The sequence below is a fragment of the Sus scrofa genome, chromosome 14 (genome assembly GCF_000003025.6).
Source record: "Sus scrofa isolate TJ Tabasco breed Duroc chromosome 14, Sscrofa11.1, whole genome shotgun sequence".
Classification (NCBI taxonomy): domain Eukaryota; kingdom Metazoa; phylum Chordata; class Mammalia; order Artiodactyla; family Suidae; genus Sus; species Sus scrofa.
Window position 1 is genome coordinate 111344187 of NC_010456.5, and position 15352 is coordinate 111359538.

Below are 15352 nucleotides of genomic sequence, written 5' to 3' on the forward strand. Positions count from 1 at the left end.
GAAGCAAATGACAATGAAGATGCAATACTCCAAAACCTATGGGATGCAGCAAAAGCAGTTCTACGAGGGAAATTTATAGCATTACAAGCCCACCTCAGGAAAGAAGAAAAAGCTCAAATAAACAAGCAACTTCACATCTAAAGCAGCTCAAGAGAGAAGAACAGACAAGACTTAAGTTAGTAGAAGGAAAGAAATCATAAAGATCAGAGCAGAAATCAATGAAATAGAAACAAAGAAAACCATAGAAAAGATCAATGAAACGAAAAGCTGGTACTTTGAAAAGATCAACAAAATTCATAAACCCCTAGCCAGACTTATCAAGCAAAAAAGAGAGAGGACTCAAATCAATAAAATTAGAAATGAAAAAGGAGAAGTAACAACGGACATCACAGAAATACAAAGGATCATAAGAGACTACTATATGCAACTATATGCCAATAAAATGGAAAACCTAGAAGAAATGGACAAATTCTTACAAAAGTACCATCTTCCAAGACTAAACCAAGATGAAATAGAAAAGATGAATGGACCAATCACAAGAACTGAAATTGAAACTGTGATTAAAAAACTTCCAACAAACAAGAGTCCAAGACCAGATGGCTTCACAGGCGAATTCTATCAAACATTTAGAGAAGAGCTAACACCTCTCCTTCTGAAACTATTTCAAAAAATTGCAGAGGAAGTAACACTCCCAAACTCATTCCATGAGGCCACCATCACCCTGATACCAAAACCAGACAAAAACACCACAAAAAAAGAAAACTACAGGCCAATTTCACTGATGAACATCAATGCAAAAATCCTCAACAAAATACTAGCAAACCGCATCCAACAATACATTAAAAGAATTGTACATCATGATCAAGTGGGATTTATCCCAGGGATGCAAGAATTCTTAAATATCCACAAATCAATCAGTGTGATACACCACATTAACAAACTGAAGAATAAAAATCATATGATCCTCTCAACAGACGCAGAAAAAGCCTTTGACAAAATCCAACACCCATTTCTGATAAAAACACTTCAGAAAGTGGGCATAACGGGAACCTACCTCAACATGATAAAGGCCATATATGACAAACCCACAGCAAACACATTCTCAATGGTGAAAAGCTAAAAGAATTCCTGCTAAGATCAGGAACAAGACAAGGATGTCTGCTCTCACCACTACTCTTCAACATAGTTCTGGAAGTCCTAGCCACAGCAATCAGAGAAGGAAAAGAAAGAAAAGGAATCCAAATCGGAAAGGAAGAAGTAAAACTATCACCATTTGCAGATGACATGATACTATACCTAGAGAATCCTAAAGACGCTACCAGAAAACTGTTAGAGCTCATCTACGAATTTGGCAAAGTCCCAGGATACAAAATCAATACACAGAAATCAACAGCGTTTCTATATACTAACAATGAAAAAGCAGAAAAGGAAATTAGGGAAGCAATCCCATTTACCATCACATCCAAAAGAATAAAATACCTAGGATCAAACCTACCTAAAGAGACAAAAGACCTGTATTCTGAAAACCATAAGCCACTGATGAAAGAAATCAAAGATGACACAAATAGATGGAAAGATATACCATGCTCGTGGATTGGAAGAGTTAATATTATCAAAATGACTATACTACCTAAAGCAATCTACAGATTCAATGCAATCCCTATCAAATTACCAAGGACATTTTTCACAGAACTCGAACAAAATATTTTAAAGTTTGTTTGGAAGCACAAAAGACCCAGAATCACCAAAGACATCCTGAGGAAAAAAAAAAATGGAGCCAGAGGCATCAGGCTCCCGGACTCCAGACTATACTACAAAGCAATAGTCGTCAAAACTGCATGGCACTGGCACAAAGACAGAAATACAGATCAGTGGAACAGGATAGAAAACCCAGAATTAAACCCACGCACCTACAACCAACTCATCTATGACAAAGGAGGCAAGGATATACAATGGAGAAAGGACAGCTTGTTCAATACGTGGTGCTGGGAAAACTGGACAGCTACAGGTAAAAGAATGAAATTAGAACACTTCCTAAGACCACACATAAAAATAAACTCAAAATGGATTAAAGACCTAGATATAAGACCAGATACTATCAAACTCTTAGAGGAAAAAACATAGGCCAAACACTCTCTGACATAAACGACAGCAACATCTTCTCAGATCCACCTCCCAGAGTAATGACAATAAAAACAAAAATAAACAAATGGGATCTACTCAAACTGAAAAGTTTCAGCACAGCAAAGGAAACCCTAAACAACACAAAAAGACAACCCACAGAACGGGAGAACATCTTTGCAAGTGAATCGACTGACAAGGGATTCATCTCCAAATTTTATAAACACTTCCTGCAGCTCAATACCAAAAAAACAAACAAGCCCTTCAAAAAATGGGCAGAAGATCTAAACAGACACTTCTCCAAAGAAGACATACAGATGGCCCAGAAACACATGAAAAGATGTTCAACGTCACTCATTATTAGAGAGATGCAAATGAAAACCACTCTGAGGTACCACCTTACACCAGCCAGAATGATCCAAAAGTCTACAAACAATAAGTGCTGGAGAGGGTGTGGAGAAAAAGGAACACTAGTACACTGTTGGTGGGACTGTCAATTGGTGCAACCACTGTGGAAAGCACTATGGAGATTCCTCAGAAAACTACACATAGAACTACCATTTGGGAGTTCCCATCGTGGCGCAGTGGTTAATGAATCCGACTAGGAACCATGAGGTTGCGGGTTCGGTCCCTGCCCTTGCTCAGTGGGTTAACGATCCGGCGTTGCCGTGAGCTGTGGTGTAGGCTGCAGATGCGGCTCGGATCCCGCATTGCTGTGGCTCTGGCGTAGGCCAGTGGCTGCAGCTCCGATTCACCCCTAGCTTGGGAACCTTCATATACCACAGGAGCGGCCCAAGAAATGGCAAAAAGACAAAAAACAAAAACAAAAAACAAACAAACAAAAAAAAAAGAACTACCATTTGATCCAGCAATCCCACTCCTCGGCACCTACCCAGAGAAAACCGCGGCTCGCAAAGACACATGTACTCCAATGTTCATTGCAGCACTAGTTACAATAGCCAAGACATGGAAACAACCTAAATGTCCATCGACAGAGGAGTGGATCCAGAAGATGTGCTACATATACACAATGGAATATTACTCAGACATTAAAAAGAACGAAATACCAGCATTCTTAGCAGCATGGATGGACCTAGAAACTATCATGCTAAGTGAAGTCAGCCATACAATGAGACACCAACATCCAGTGCTTTCACTGACATGTGGAATCTGAAAAAAGGACAGAAGGAACTTCTTTGCAGAACAGACGCTGACTCACAGACACTGAAAAACTTATGGTCTCCAGAGGAGACAGTTTGGGGGGTGGGGGGATGTGCTTGGGCTGTGGGATGGAAATCCTGTGAAATCAGATTGTTATGATCATTATACAACTACAGATGTGATAAATTCATTTGAGTAATTTAAAATAAAATAAATAAAATAAAATGAACCTAACAGCTCTTGCCTCTATGACTAGTAATTTAGCCAATTGTAACTGAAATTAAACACAACCTGATGCACGTTACAGGAAGCAGCCAGACCACACCACATTCTGACAATAGGAATAATACAGCCCAGGAACAGGAAGTAAGAATATCTTGCATGGGATGGCCTGAAATGGGGGTAGCTAGAGAGAAGACAGTTGATTTACAGAGAGAGAGTAAGGAACTAAGACAGACTACAGTGCCGCCTAATCACTGTCCTCACTCCCTTCAACTTATGTTTTGAGTTAGTACCTCCTGGTTGCTGCTAGGTTTCATCATGGAGTCAATCTGGTACAACCATGAACATTAAGCCCTACAAATGTACAGCACAGGGAACTACACTTGATATTGTCTAGTAACCTATAAGGGGAAAGAATCTGAAAAAAGAATAGATGTGTGTGTGTATACACATGTAGACACACACAGTTATATATACCAGTTTATAGTCTATATATCAGCTATATATAACCAAATCACTGTGCTTACACCTGAAACTAACATGACATTGTAAAATCAACTATACTTCAATCAAAAAAAAAATTAAGCCCTAAATTCTCATATGAATGAGGCAGAAAGCTCTCTATTTCAAAAAGATCCCATCCTCTAGGATCCTTCAACTTCTCAGTTTATATTTCACCTAGTCTGTGAAGGTCTTCCTCACTTTACTTTTTCACAAAGAATGTTCTGTGGAAAGTTCACAGATGCCTAACAAAACAAAAAAAGAGATCTATATTTTAAAAAAAGGTAACATTTGGAGCTGGATGGTGGTGACGGTTGCACAAAATGTGAATGTACCTAATGCCACAGAACTATGAACCTAAAAATGGTTAAAAAGGCAAATATCATGCAGATTCTTACCACAATTTTAAAAAAATCAGAAAATAGTTTCTTTATTTACTATAGGACTTTGCAGAGCTTTTAATATGTGCTAATATGGGTTAGGACTCTCCAAATGAAGAAATATTATATACAGCATTTATACAATGTTGATGACCCCTGTATCCTTCTTTCAAAGCGTTTCACAAGATTTGTTTTTCCAAATGCATTTTAATAAGTGCCAACCTACTGCCTAGGAAGAGTTCTTTGGTTATTTTGCCATGCTTCCACATCACTTTACAAATACCTTCATCATCTTTATATCTATAAAGGTTATCACATTGTACTTAAAAAGTGTTTCTGTGTATACTTTTCCCACTAGACCTGAAATGTCCTTGAGGGCAGAAAATACTGTTTTGTCAATTCTGATACCATTAGCACCCAGCACAGTAATCAGCTGAATAAAACATCTCACATCCTTTTCTCTTTCTCATTGTGATTTAATAAGTATAGGATGTATTAGGATGTGTTAGGATGTGGCTTCCACCAAAACACAAGGATGCTGAAAGCTGTAAATGCAAAGCTGTAAATGAGAAAGTAATGATGCTGCTTCCAAGTCTTACGATAGAGTATTTCTTCTCTTCTCACTACAAGTCCAGTTATCAAATGTGCCAGTTCTGAGGAAGGGCCACTACACACATTTGGGAAATTCCTGAGAAAGCTCTAAGATTCTAGAGGAACCCAAATCTATTTAAAAAGTGATAAATTCCATAGAGACAGAAAGTAGAATGGTGCTTGCCAGGGGCTGAGGGGAGGAGAAAATATAAGGTTATTGTTTAAAGGGTACAAAGTTTCAATTTAGGAAGATAAAAAGTTCTGGAAATAAATGGTGATGACTGTTGCACAACAATGTAAACAATGCCACTGAACTGTACACTTAAAAATGGTTTAAATGGTAAATGTTATGTTCTATATACTTTACCACAATTTGTTAAAAGACTGATGTATTCATCCATCCTCCACTAGAGACTAAGCAAAACACTCACACAAAGCATGCTAACATGCATACGTTTTTTCCTTATGTCCAAGGCTGATGTGCAGGTTTGGATAACAAAGCCACAGGCAACATTCTGTTGGAAGTACTTGGCTCCTCTTTACTCTCTGAGTATCCTATGGTGAAAATTATTCCATTTACTACTTGTCTGGCTGTCAAAGTATTTAATGACCTAGTCCTTCAGCCTCCTTTCTCTCTCACTCCAAAACTCCCTCCTATGCTCTATCTAGAAACCTGCTTCACAAAATTTCCCCAGTTATAAGAGTTACATTTGTCACTTTAACTGCCATACAAACAAGCCTAGTCCTTCCAGGTAGACCCCCATCTACCCTACCTCCCACCCTATACTGTATGCTCTCTCTCACACCCATATTCTTTAAGACAGCACATCATGATTTCTCCTCTTGAACCTACTTCTTAATTCACAGCCCAAAGTACACCGTTTCTGTAACATCTTAACTGTTTATCCTGTTCTATGTTCTCTTAACTGTTTATCCTGTTCTATATGTTCTCCCACACAGAACAAAAAATCTTTGAGATCACTACTTTTACCTTGACCTTCCCTTTTTGAATATCAATTAATGATGATGAATATGAAGACAAAGCAACAACACAGCAGCAGTAGGAGCTAACATGTGAGCTTACCATGGGCCAGGTATTCTATTTAACTTTATATACATTATTATCTTATTTAACTTTTGGAGTTCCCGTAGTGGCACAGCGGAAACAAATCCGAATAGGAACCATGAGGTTGCGGGTTCGATCCCTGGCCTCGCTCAGTGGATTAAGGATCCAGCATTGCCGTGAGCTGTGGTGTAGCTTGCAGAGGCAACTCAGATCCCACATTGCTGTGGCTCTGACTTAGGCCGGCAGTAACAGCTCTGATTAGACCCCTAGCCTGAGAACCTCCATATGCCATGGGTGCAGCCCTAAAAAGACAAAAAACAAAACAAAAAACAAACAAAAAAACCCTTTCAAACAGACCCATGATGTCTAATACATTATTATAACCATTTGGTGACAAAAAAAAAGCTATACTGCAGGGATTATTATTCCCAAGTCTACACATCTGTCGTAGTCCTTCAGGAGAGTCTATCAAAATCCTTCAGGAGAGCACAGACCCCCTTAAATGTCAATGCATAAGGTTGTGTGGATGTGCATCTGTGCATCCAGCTAAGGAAAGGTTTCATAGCTTTTATCGGTATATCAAAAGGTTAGCTCAAAAATGATTATTAGCTGCTGGTTAAACATTTTCAATGAAATCAAACTACAATTCCCAAGACTGATGTTAGCTGTCTTCCACCAGTTACAGCACCTCATCCCCAATCTATCTCCTTCCCTCGCGAAGCCATGATCATTTTCACCAGCTGATCCTCATAGGGTTCCCTACCCTGGAAAGCATCCCAATTCCAAAGCCTACCCAATGCGCCCCAAAACTTAACTGTGGACCCACCATGACACCACCCTTGTCTACTCCAGACCCTACTGACGCCACATGTTCTCCAAACACATACACGAACACACACATTCCAATAGGCAGCCCCTTCTTCCGCCCCATCTTCTTACCCTGTTGTGCCCACAATACACACCCTGATTGAGGTGTGTCTGCCTCACACACTCTACCTCTACATTCAGAGGGACACATACCCCCGTCACACTCAGAAAACTCTTTGTCAGATCTTGACAATCATAACAAAAGTTCCCCCAATAGCTCCTTCTCACACACACTGACCAAGACCTCAGACACAACCTCAAACTCAGTCACCGGATTCACAAACGCAATCTCTCCTCGCCCTCAAATCCTTTCTCTCCCTCTCCCTCTCTCTCACCCACACACACACAGGCTCAGTGGCCAACAATACTGCCCCAGGTATCAGCGGCAACCTCACATATTGACAGTCACCGTGTTCCACAGGCGCTCTGACAAACACCCACAGCCGCTCCCCCGCGAGCACCGCCTCACCCGATGTTGATACAAGCAGACGTTCCCGAAGCCGCCAGTGCCCAGCCGCTCCCGCATCTCCCAGGGCCCGCCCGCGCCCGGCCGCAGCCCCGGGGGCCGCTCCATGGGGCGGGAGGGCAAGCGGCCTTCGGTTCCGCCACAGTTCCAAGGCCGGTTCCGGGCAGCCGCGGATCGCGCGTCTTTCCTCTCGCGAGAGGCCTGCGTCACTTCCGTTAACTGCTGCCGGAAAAGCCCCGCCCCAAGTCCTCTGGGGACTGTTGGGACGCTGCCGGCGAAATGAGAGAGGAGTGCTTTCTACCCGCTGTAAATTCCCTGGACGTTTTTCTGGCGAGGGAACTCAGTTGTCTTTACAGTGTTCAAGAATATAAGACCTCTCCAAACCCTAGATTCCTTTTAAATCACTTTCCAAACCAGTCTCTCCCATATTCATCTTTCTAAACTTCCCATCGTCTCCACCCCTATTTACACTTAACCTCTCTTCAGACCTCTGCCATCTGCCCTCCAGCGTCAGCACCCGCTGAGCTGGCACTGGCAAAGCTACCAAGGATTTAAATATTGTGAAATCTGAAGAACTAGAAAGAATCCTGCACTAACAGGCCCACTGATGCACCAGGCTTCAGAGTTCTCCCCCCGCCCCCCACCTCCCAAAATGATTAATCATCTTCCTTCGACAGTCAGGCTCAGCTCTTCTTTTGCTTGACTTCCTATACATCGGTTCCAGGATCTCGCTTGTAACCCCAAACTCAAGGATGTGACACTGTTCTAGAGTAAAGAATGCTCCTCCTGACTTCGGAAGCTTTTCCCCAAATGCCTCACGGAGCTTGCTGTCAGGCACAGCTCCAGTTATGGGTTTGCCAGCAGGGTTGTTCCTCACTGTGGGGATTGTTTCTGATGCGCCAGGCGGGGATGCAGAGGCAAGCTTGGGGATGCTGTTAGTGCAACAAGAAGCGCTTCCAAATGGTAGGTGGCCTTAGAATAGCGGAACCATCTCGTTTTCGCTTTAAGTCTGTTCTAAGCTTCATGGAACTTACCAAGCTCAATTACTTCAAGTATAACATCAGCATGGAATCAAATTCTCTGAAAAAATATGTCAGCTGTGTTAAGCAGTCATTTGATCCTCCTGAGATTATGTGCACCTGAATCATCATTTGTGTACCCCGGTCTATGACTACTTAGAATTCCAGCTAACAATTGTGACACATGACTGTGCAGCAACAGACATAGCATGTTGAGACTTACAAAGGTGGATGCAGCATGTGCACCACAGCACTGCTGCCGGGTGCTTTGAAAGCTCTGGCTGGGCTTTGACAGCATATGTCCACTATCCCCAGAATCCCTAACTACTGCAAACAGAATGTTGAAATCTGTATGATACAAACCATGTTGTACTATAGGTCATAAGTAATCTGTGTGTGTTGTAGTTTCCCACATGTGCTAGGTAGCCATGGAACTGGAGCATCAGACTTGGAGGTGGCAAATAGTTCCTCCAAGAGCATGTCCCTTAGAGCTAGAGGACTACACATGTGATTGTGGCAGATTATTCTAATAGCACAAAACCCTTATTTGCTAGGTGTATAGTGGAGTGTATCTGATTTCCAGAGGTGGGGCCAAAATCTCATAATTCTCACTTGGAAGAGCTAGGAAGGAATGCAGAGGACCTGAAGACACTGAAGTGGCCATCTTTGCAGGAAATGGCTTGTTTCCCATAGTTTACTTTTTGAGGCTTCTTCTGAATTGAAAAAAAGATAAAAAAAAAAAAATCCTGGCTGACTGACTTCAAGCTCCACAATCTTCAGGTCTGTCAGTTTGTCTTGTGTAAAATGTAGGTAATAAGGAGTTCCCTGGTGGCTCAAAGGTTTAGGAACGAGTGGCATTACTGCTGCAGCGCATATTTCTGCTGTGGCACGGTTGGTTTGATCCCTAGAATTTCCACATGCCATGGGTGCAACCAAGACAAAAAAGAAATAAATGAAATGGAGGTAATAATACCTAGCTCATATTTTATGAAGATTAAGTAAAACAATGTCTGGGCCATAAGTGCCCAATATTTAGGAGCAATTATTTTTCTTTTTTTGCTTTTCAGGGCCACACCTGCGGCATATGGAAGTTCCCAGGCTAGGGGTCAAATCGGAGCTACAGCTGCCAGTCTACACCACAGCCACAGCAACGCCAGATCCAAGCTGCCTCTGTGACCTACACCAAGCTCATGGCAACACCGGATCCCTAACCCACTGAACAAAGCCAGGGATCAAACCCACATCCTCATGGATACTAGTCAGATTCGTTTCTGCTGTGCCATGACAGAAACTCCTGGACCAATTATTTTTCTTTTGGTTTCTAAGATACAGCATTCTCTTGTGATCTCTCTCTGCTCCTTCTCCATGTACTTGTTGGATCACTCTATTTCCAAGCACTTCCTAAATACTGATTATTACTCAGGTTCGGACTATATTCATCTATTTTTTTTAATTTAATTTTTTTTTTTACCGCATCCATGGCATCCAGGGATCAAAGCTGTACCACAGCAGTGACAACACCAGATCCTTAACCCACTGAGCCATGAAGAAACCCCATCATTTTTGTCCATTCTCATAATTTCACCCATGGCCTATATCCTGATGATTCCCAAAACCCTATCACCAATCCAGACCTCCATGAATTTCTAACTATCAAATGATAACTAAAACTCACTATCTAAAGCAGACCTGGTCTCCTTTTTAAAAATATTCCTCTTTTCTTCCCAATTAGACTATAAATTCTAGGACAAAAGGGATCATGCTGGGACATGGCGATACTCCTAGAGTCTGGAAAAAGGCCTAGCACAAGAGTTAAGTATGAATGAGCTTTTTTTTATATCAAAAGATGAATACTATGAGGGCAAAATGGCAAAGGCCTTGGGTCCCTTCTCTATCCTGCGCAGCGAGAAGCCACCTGTGAAAGCCTGGGATAACAGTGGGGCCTAAAGCCCTGGCCCCTCTGATTATAAACACACACTACTTCATTTTGGTTATAGAATCATGCACACAAGACACTTCCCAACCATGAAAAAGCATTTGGATTTTATACGATAGTTTAAATATTTTTGAAAATGTTGATAAACACAATCCCTGTATTTGGAGGTGAATGACACACATTCTTTTAACATAAGATCTTCATTCTAGAATGTGACTTCTTCCAAAAAAGATTCAATCTTAGGCCTCTTGCTGCAGGCAGGTTCCATGGGAATACACAAAAAAGAGGCAGGGAAACAGTCCCCATGGGAGACTGTAGTTTCTTAAAAACAGGTTGCTGGAGTTCCCACTATAGCTCAGCAGAAACAAACCTGAATAATATCCATGAGGACGCAGGTTCAATCCCTGGCCCTGCTAAGCAGGTTAAAGGATCCAGCATTGCCATGAACTGTGGTGTAGGTCGCAGACACAGCTTGGATCCCAACTTGCTGTGGCTGTGGTGTAGGCTGGCAGCTGTAGCTCCAATCTGACACCTAGTCTGGGAACTTCTATAAGCCACAAGTGTAGCCCTAAAAAGAAAAAAAAAAAAAAAAAAAAAAAAAAAACCCAAAAAACAAACAAAAGCAAGTTTCGGAGTTCCTGTTGTGGTGCAGCGGAAACATGAGGTTGTGGACTCAATCCCTGGCCTCACTCAGTGGGTTAAGGATCTGGCATTGCTGTGAGCTGTGGTGTACGTCACAGATGTGGCTTGGATCTGATGTTGCTGTGGCTGTGGCGTATGCTGGCAACTGTAGCTCCAATTGAACCCCTAGCCTGGGACCCTCCATATGCCACAGGTGCGGCCCTAAAAAGCAAAAAAAACAAAACAAAACAAAGCAGGTTGCTATTACTTCCTGTGAAGTTCATAAAGTGCTTTTCTCTTTGCTCAGTCATCCAGAGTGAAATCAAAAGGCTCAAAGTCTTTCCGGAAGCGGCGAGCCAGGGTCTCTTCCTCTTCCTTGCTGATCTGACACTGCCTCCAGTCAGACTTGTCAGGAATATTAAGGATGGCTTCACTGGCCAGGACCTCTCTGCAGAAACAGCATAAAGTAGTCAAAACAGACAGTATCAGCCCCAAACCCACTCCTCCTTCCATTCCTTTCCAGTCAGAGAGCTCTGCTCAGCATCACCCAAAGAAAGTATGCAAATTCCTCTAATTCTTTTTTTTTTTAACCTCATATATAGGCTTTATTTTTTAATTTAATTTTTTTTATTACTCAAATGAATTTATCACATCTGTAGTTGTACAATGATCATCACAATCCAATTTCACAGCAAATTCCTCTAATTCTGCTCATACCATTTTCTCTGTCCAGAGTGCCATCTCTGCCATCCTACCTATCAAAATCACACCTGTTTTAAGTGACTAGGTCAGGTCTAAGCTCTTCTTTAACCCCTCAAATCCCATTTACTTCTCTGAACAACTTGGAGCTACATTACTGGTACCCAGAGAAGCAACATGGCACAGTAGTAAGAGGTTAGGCCCTGGTATCAGAAAGATCAAAGAATGGATTCCATTTCTGCCACTTCCTGTCTGTGATTTGAATAGATTACTCAATCTCTGTATCTTGATTTCCTCATCTATAAAATGCAAAATAAGGATTTTCTGATGTATGGAGATAACACAAAGCATCAAACTAGCTGTGATTACATCCTGCCTTAAACTCGAGTTCTGTCTTCTCACTTAGACTGTGAGTATGCTGAGGGGATAGCGAAAAGTCAGGCACCAAGTCTCATACCTCACTCTGACTTTCTGCCCTGCCTTCTCATACATACAGGCCAACAAAGGGACAACAGCACAGGCTCAATGTCAACAAAACAAATGCATACACAAGCTACCTTCTAAATGCCACTACTTGAGTTCCTATTGTGGCTCAGCAGGGTAAGAACCTGACTAGTATCTATGCGGACTCAGGTTCAATCCCTGGCCTTGCTCAGTGGGTTATGGATCCAGCATTGCCGTGAGCTGTGGTGTAGGTCGCAGATGTGACTTAGATCTGGCACTGCTGTGGCTGTGGCGTAGGCTGGTGGCTATAGCTCTGATTCGACCCCTAGCCTGGGAACTTCCATATGCTGTGGGTGTGGCCCTAAAATAAATAAATAAATGCCACTACTTTATACTTTTACTTATTTTGATATATTAGAAATAACTCTACTTGTACATTTGTATGGTTCATCTCCCACTCTGAAAAACAGGCTGAAAACAAATCATATGAATCATCTAAAAGTCAAAGGACCCGTGCTCAAGTTCTAGTTCTCTGGGCAGACCGCAGTCTACTTCTTCATCTGTAAAATGAAAACAGAACCATCTTTCTTGTACAGCAGGGAAAAAAAGATGTCTTTTCAAGCATTTCGTAAACTATAAAATGCTATGTAACGGTAAGTTACTACTTTGAAAAACACTCAATGTTGAAAATATAACCAACTATCAAGAGCCCAAAATCATTCAGAGAATCTCTCTTTTGTGAGCTTATGTGCCTGTCTCATCAGTGTCCAAACCTGTGTCTGTTGGTGAAACAACAACACAAAGATGTCAGATGTTTGAAACTCCTGACACACTTATTATTCTCATTTATTATCTTTTTGTAAAATTTACTGAACTTATTCAATGGAGGCAAACTCTTGGAAGCTTTCCAAATTGGTCCAAAAGGGGTTCAAGGTTGCCTCAAAGCTCGGCTCTTAACTAGGGGGAAAAAACTGCTGCAAATCACAAATACCAGCATCAAATAATCTGTTCTGCGTATTTTTGACTCCCCCCCCATATTCTCTCTCTCTTCTTGCCAGGAAATTTCTGCGTTCAGTCTTCACCTAATTTATACCACTCCCTGAACAGTTCTGCAGTCATGTTCTGCATGACATGAGGAGGAGAAATGAAGCCTCACCCAGACCTTTAGGACATCACAGAGTAATGAGGCTAAGACCTCACATTTTGGGGTCTAACAGGCCGGGTCATTGTGTGACCACAGACAAGCACCTAACCACTCTAGAGCCAGGCTGTCCACTATCGAAGCCTGACATTTAAATTTAATCCTAATTAATAAATTAAAAATTGAGTTCCTTGGTCACACTAGCCACATTTCAAGGGCTCAGTAGTCACTAGTGCTGTGGCTCATGATTACTGTAAAGGACAGTGTAGATCATTGTGGAAAGTTTTATTGGGCACTCCTCCAGAGCCTCGTTCTCCCCCTAATGGTAAACTGGATGACAGTACCTACCTTACAGAGATGGGCCGATTAAAGGAGGCAATGCATGGAAAGTTCCTGGCACAGTGCCTGACACAGAGCATGCATTCAATTAATGGTAGCATTTTCCTCCCTCAGGCTAGAATGCCGACACTGCAAGCATTTATCCTCTAAATCTATCTCTCAGGCTTAATTAACTTCCACTCTTTCATGACACCTTCCATAAGAAGAAATGGGCTCTCACTTCTCTGAATTTCTAAAGTACACTGTTCCTCAAAACTTTGTTATGGTACTTTCCACATTCTACATTTCGTTACTGTCTTAAATGTAAATATCTGATTTGCCCTGAGATTACTGGTTCCTTAGGGCAAGGACTATTTTTTGTGTGGCCTTTTTTTCTTTCTTTTTTTTCTTTTTTTTTGGGGGGGGGGTGGGTCTTTTTGCCTTTTCTAGGGCTGCTCCCACAGCATATGGAGGTTCCCAGGCTAGGGGTCTAATTGGAGCTGTAGCCGCCAGCCTATACCACAGCCACAGCAACACGGGATCCGAGCTGCGTCTGTGACCTACACCATAGCTCCCTGCAACACCGGATCCTTAACCCACTGAGCAAGGCCAGGGACCAAACCCGCAACCTCATGGTTCCTAGTCGGATTCGTTAACCACTGAGCCATCACGGGAACTTTTGTTTGGCTTTTTGTTCAACTGGCCATGTAGCCCACTACTTTGTTCAGAGTAGGTCTAATGAAAATACATTTAAAATAAGAAAAAAATACAAACCTTCCAAATTGCAAAGGAAAATTCTTTTTAATTCTGTGGAAAAGTTTCTCTCCTGTGTCAAGTTCAACATAAAAATATGCTGCTCCTGGCTGTGCAATCTAAAGTAAAGAGAGTCATATGAGGACATGCAATAGTGCTTTAAAAACCAAAAGTCCTAGCTCATCTCTTGAAAACTTTAATTTGGCCAAGAATTCAGTTTAGAAGCACAAAAAAAAAAAAAAAAAAAAAAAGGAGGTGAGCAATATAGATCTCAAGCCACCTAGTGGAACTAGATTTTAAAAAGACAAACTGGCAGATACTACAAAGATCCTTCCAGTGGCACCCACCTTTCTAAATTCCTGCCTTAGGAAATTTCCAAGTTCTTGCCCTTCCCAAGAAAGCATTAAGGCATTGCTGTAATACCATCTTCATCTCCAGTCTAATCAATACCCCTCTAGTACCAAATTGTGCTTCTAAGGCTCAGCATATTAGAAACCAGGTCTTTACTTCTCCTGGAATATCATCTTCCCCTCCTGTTTTACCTGCTTGATATCAGAGTGCTCTGGGATTTCCAACAGCTCTATCTGCTGCTCCTGTGCCTGAGTAATGAAGGCATCTTTAATGTCATCAGTAGCGCAGCGGCTAAGTGGCACAGGAATGACCTGGAGAGGGGAGTGAGATGAAGAGGGGAAGACAGAAGAAATTCTTCACACAGGTCCCAGAGAGGTCAGGCCTCCTGCACAGTCCCTGAGAAGTAGCAAATCCATCACAGGGGTGGAGAAGCACCCCTCAGCAGAGATTCTCCTCAGGTCAGACAGGTCTATGTCAGCCTGTCTGTAAGGACTTAAACTTATGAGATAGCTTGCCACATGTGGGAGCCCATCTCGGTTGCAGGAAAGGCTAGAAAGATCTCTTTGTCATCAAGCCCTTGCCAGCTCCTGTATAATATATGTGGCAGAGTCAGGCCCATTTGAAAACTTAGCAAATGTGCCAGAAAGAAAACCACCACAACCAAATTATCCATAACAGTCTCTGTATTTCTGAGC

At 42.0% G+C, this 15352-nt stretch overlaps 2 protein-coding genes across 8 annotated transcripts in view; both read right to left on the reverse strand.

The window, feature by feature from the left end:
- CHUK (conserved helix-loop-helix ubiquitous kinase) overlaps positions 1-7483 on the reverse strand; it is a gene marked incomplete at its 3' end in the record, with an annotated part of 35492 nt that extends 28009 nt beyond the window's left edge. The window contains 1 exon segment of the mRNA NM_001114279.1: positions 7379-7483. Within this exon segment, the coding sequence (NP_001107751.1) occupies positions 7379-7483 (105 nt within the window).
- The window catches only part of CWF19L1 (CWF19 like 1, cell cycle control (S. pombe)), a 34315-nt gene continuing 29373 nt past the window's right edge, over positions 10411-15352 (reverse strand). For 4 of the 7 annotated variants that reach the window (XM_013983660.2, XM_021072387.1, XM_013983662.2 and 1 more), the window contains 3 exons: positions 14849-14968; positions 14328-14425; positions 11220-11399 (listed from right to left, as the gene is read on the reverse strand). In XM_013983660.2, the coding sequence (XP_013839114.1) occupies positions 11255-11399; positions 14328-14425; positions 14849-14968 (363 nt within the window). In that variant the 3' untranslated portion in view covers positions 11220-11254. Of the gene's footprint in view, positions 11400-14327; positions 14426-14848; positions 14969-15352 lie in introns of all 7 variants that reach the window. The other 3 variants (XM_021072386.1, XM_013983661.2, XM_001929531.7) reach the window with 2 other exon arrangements.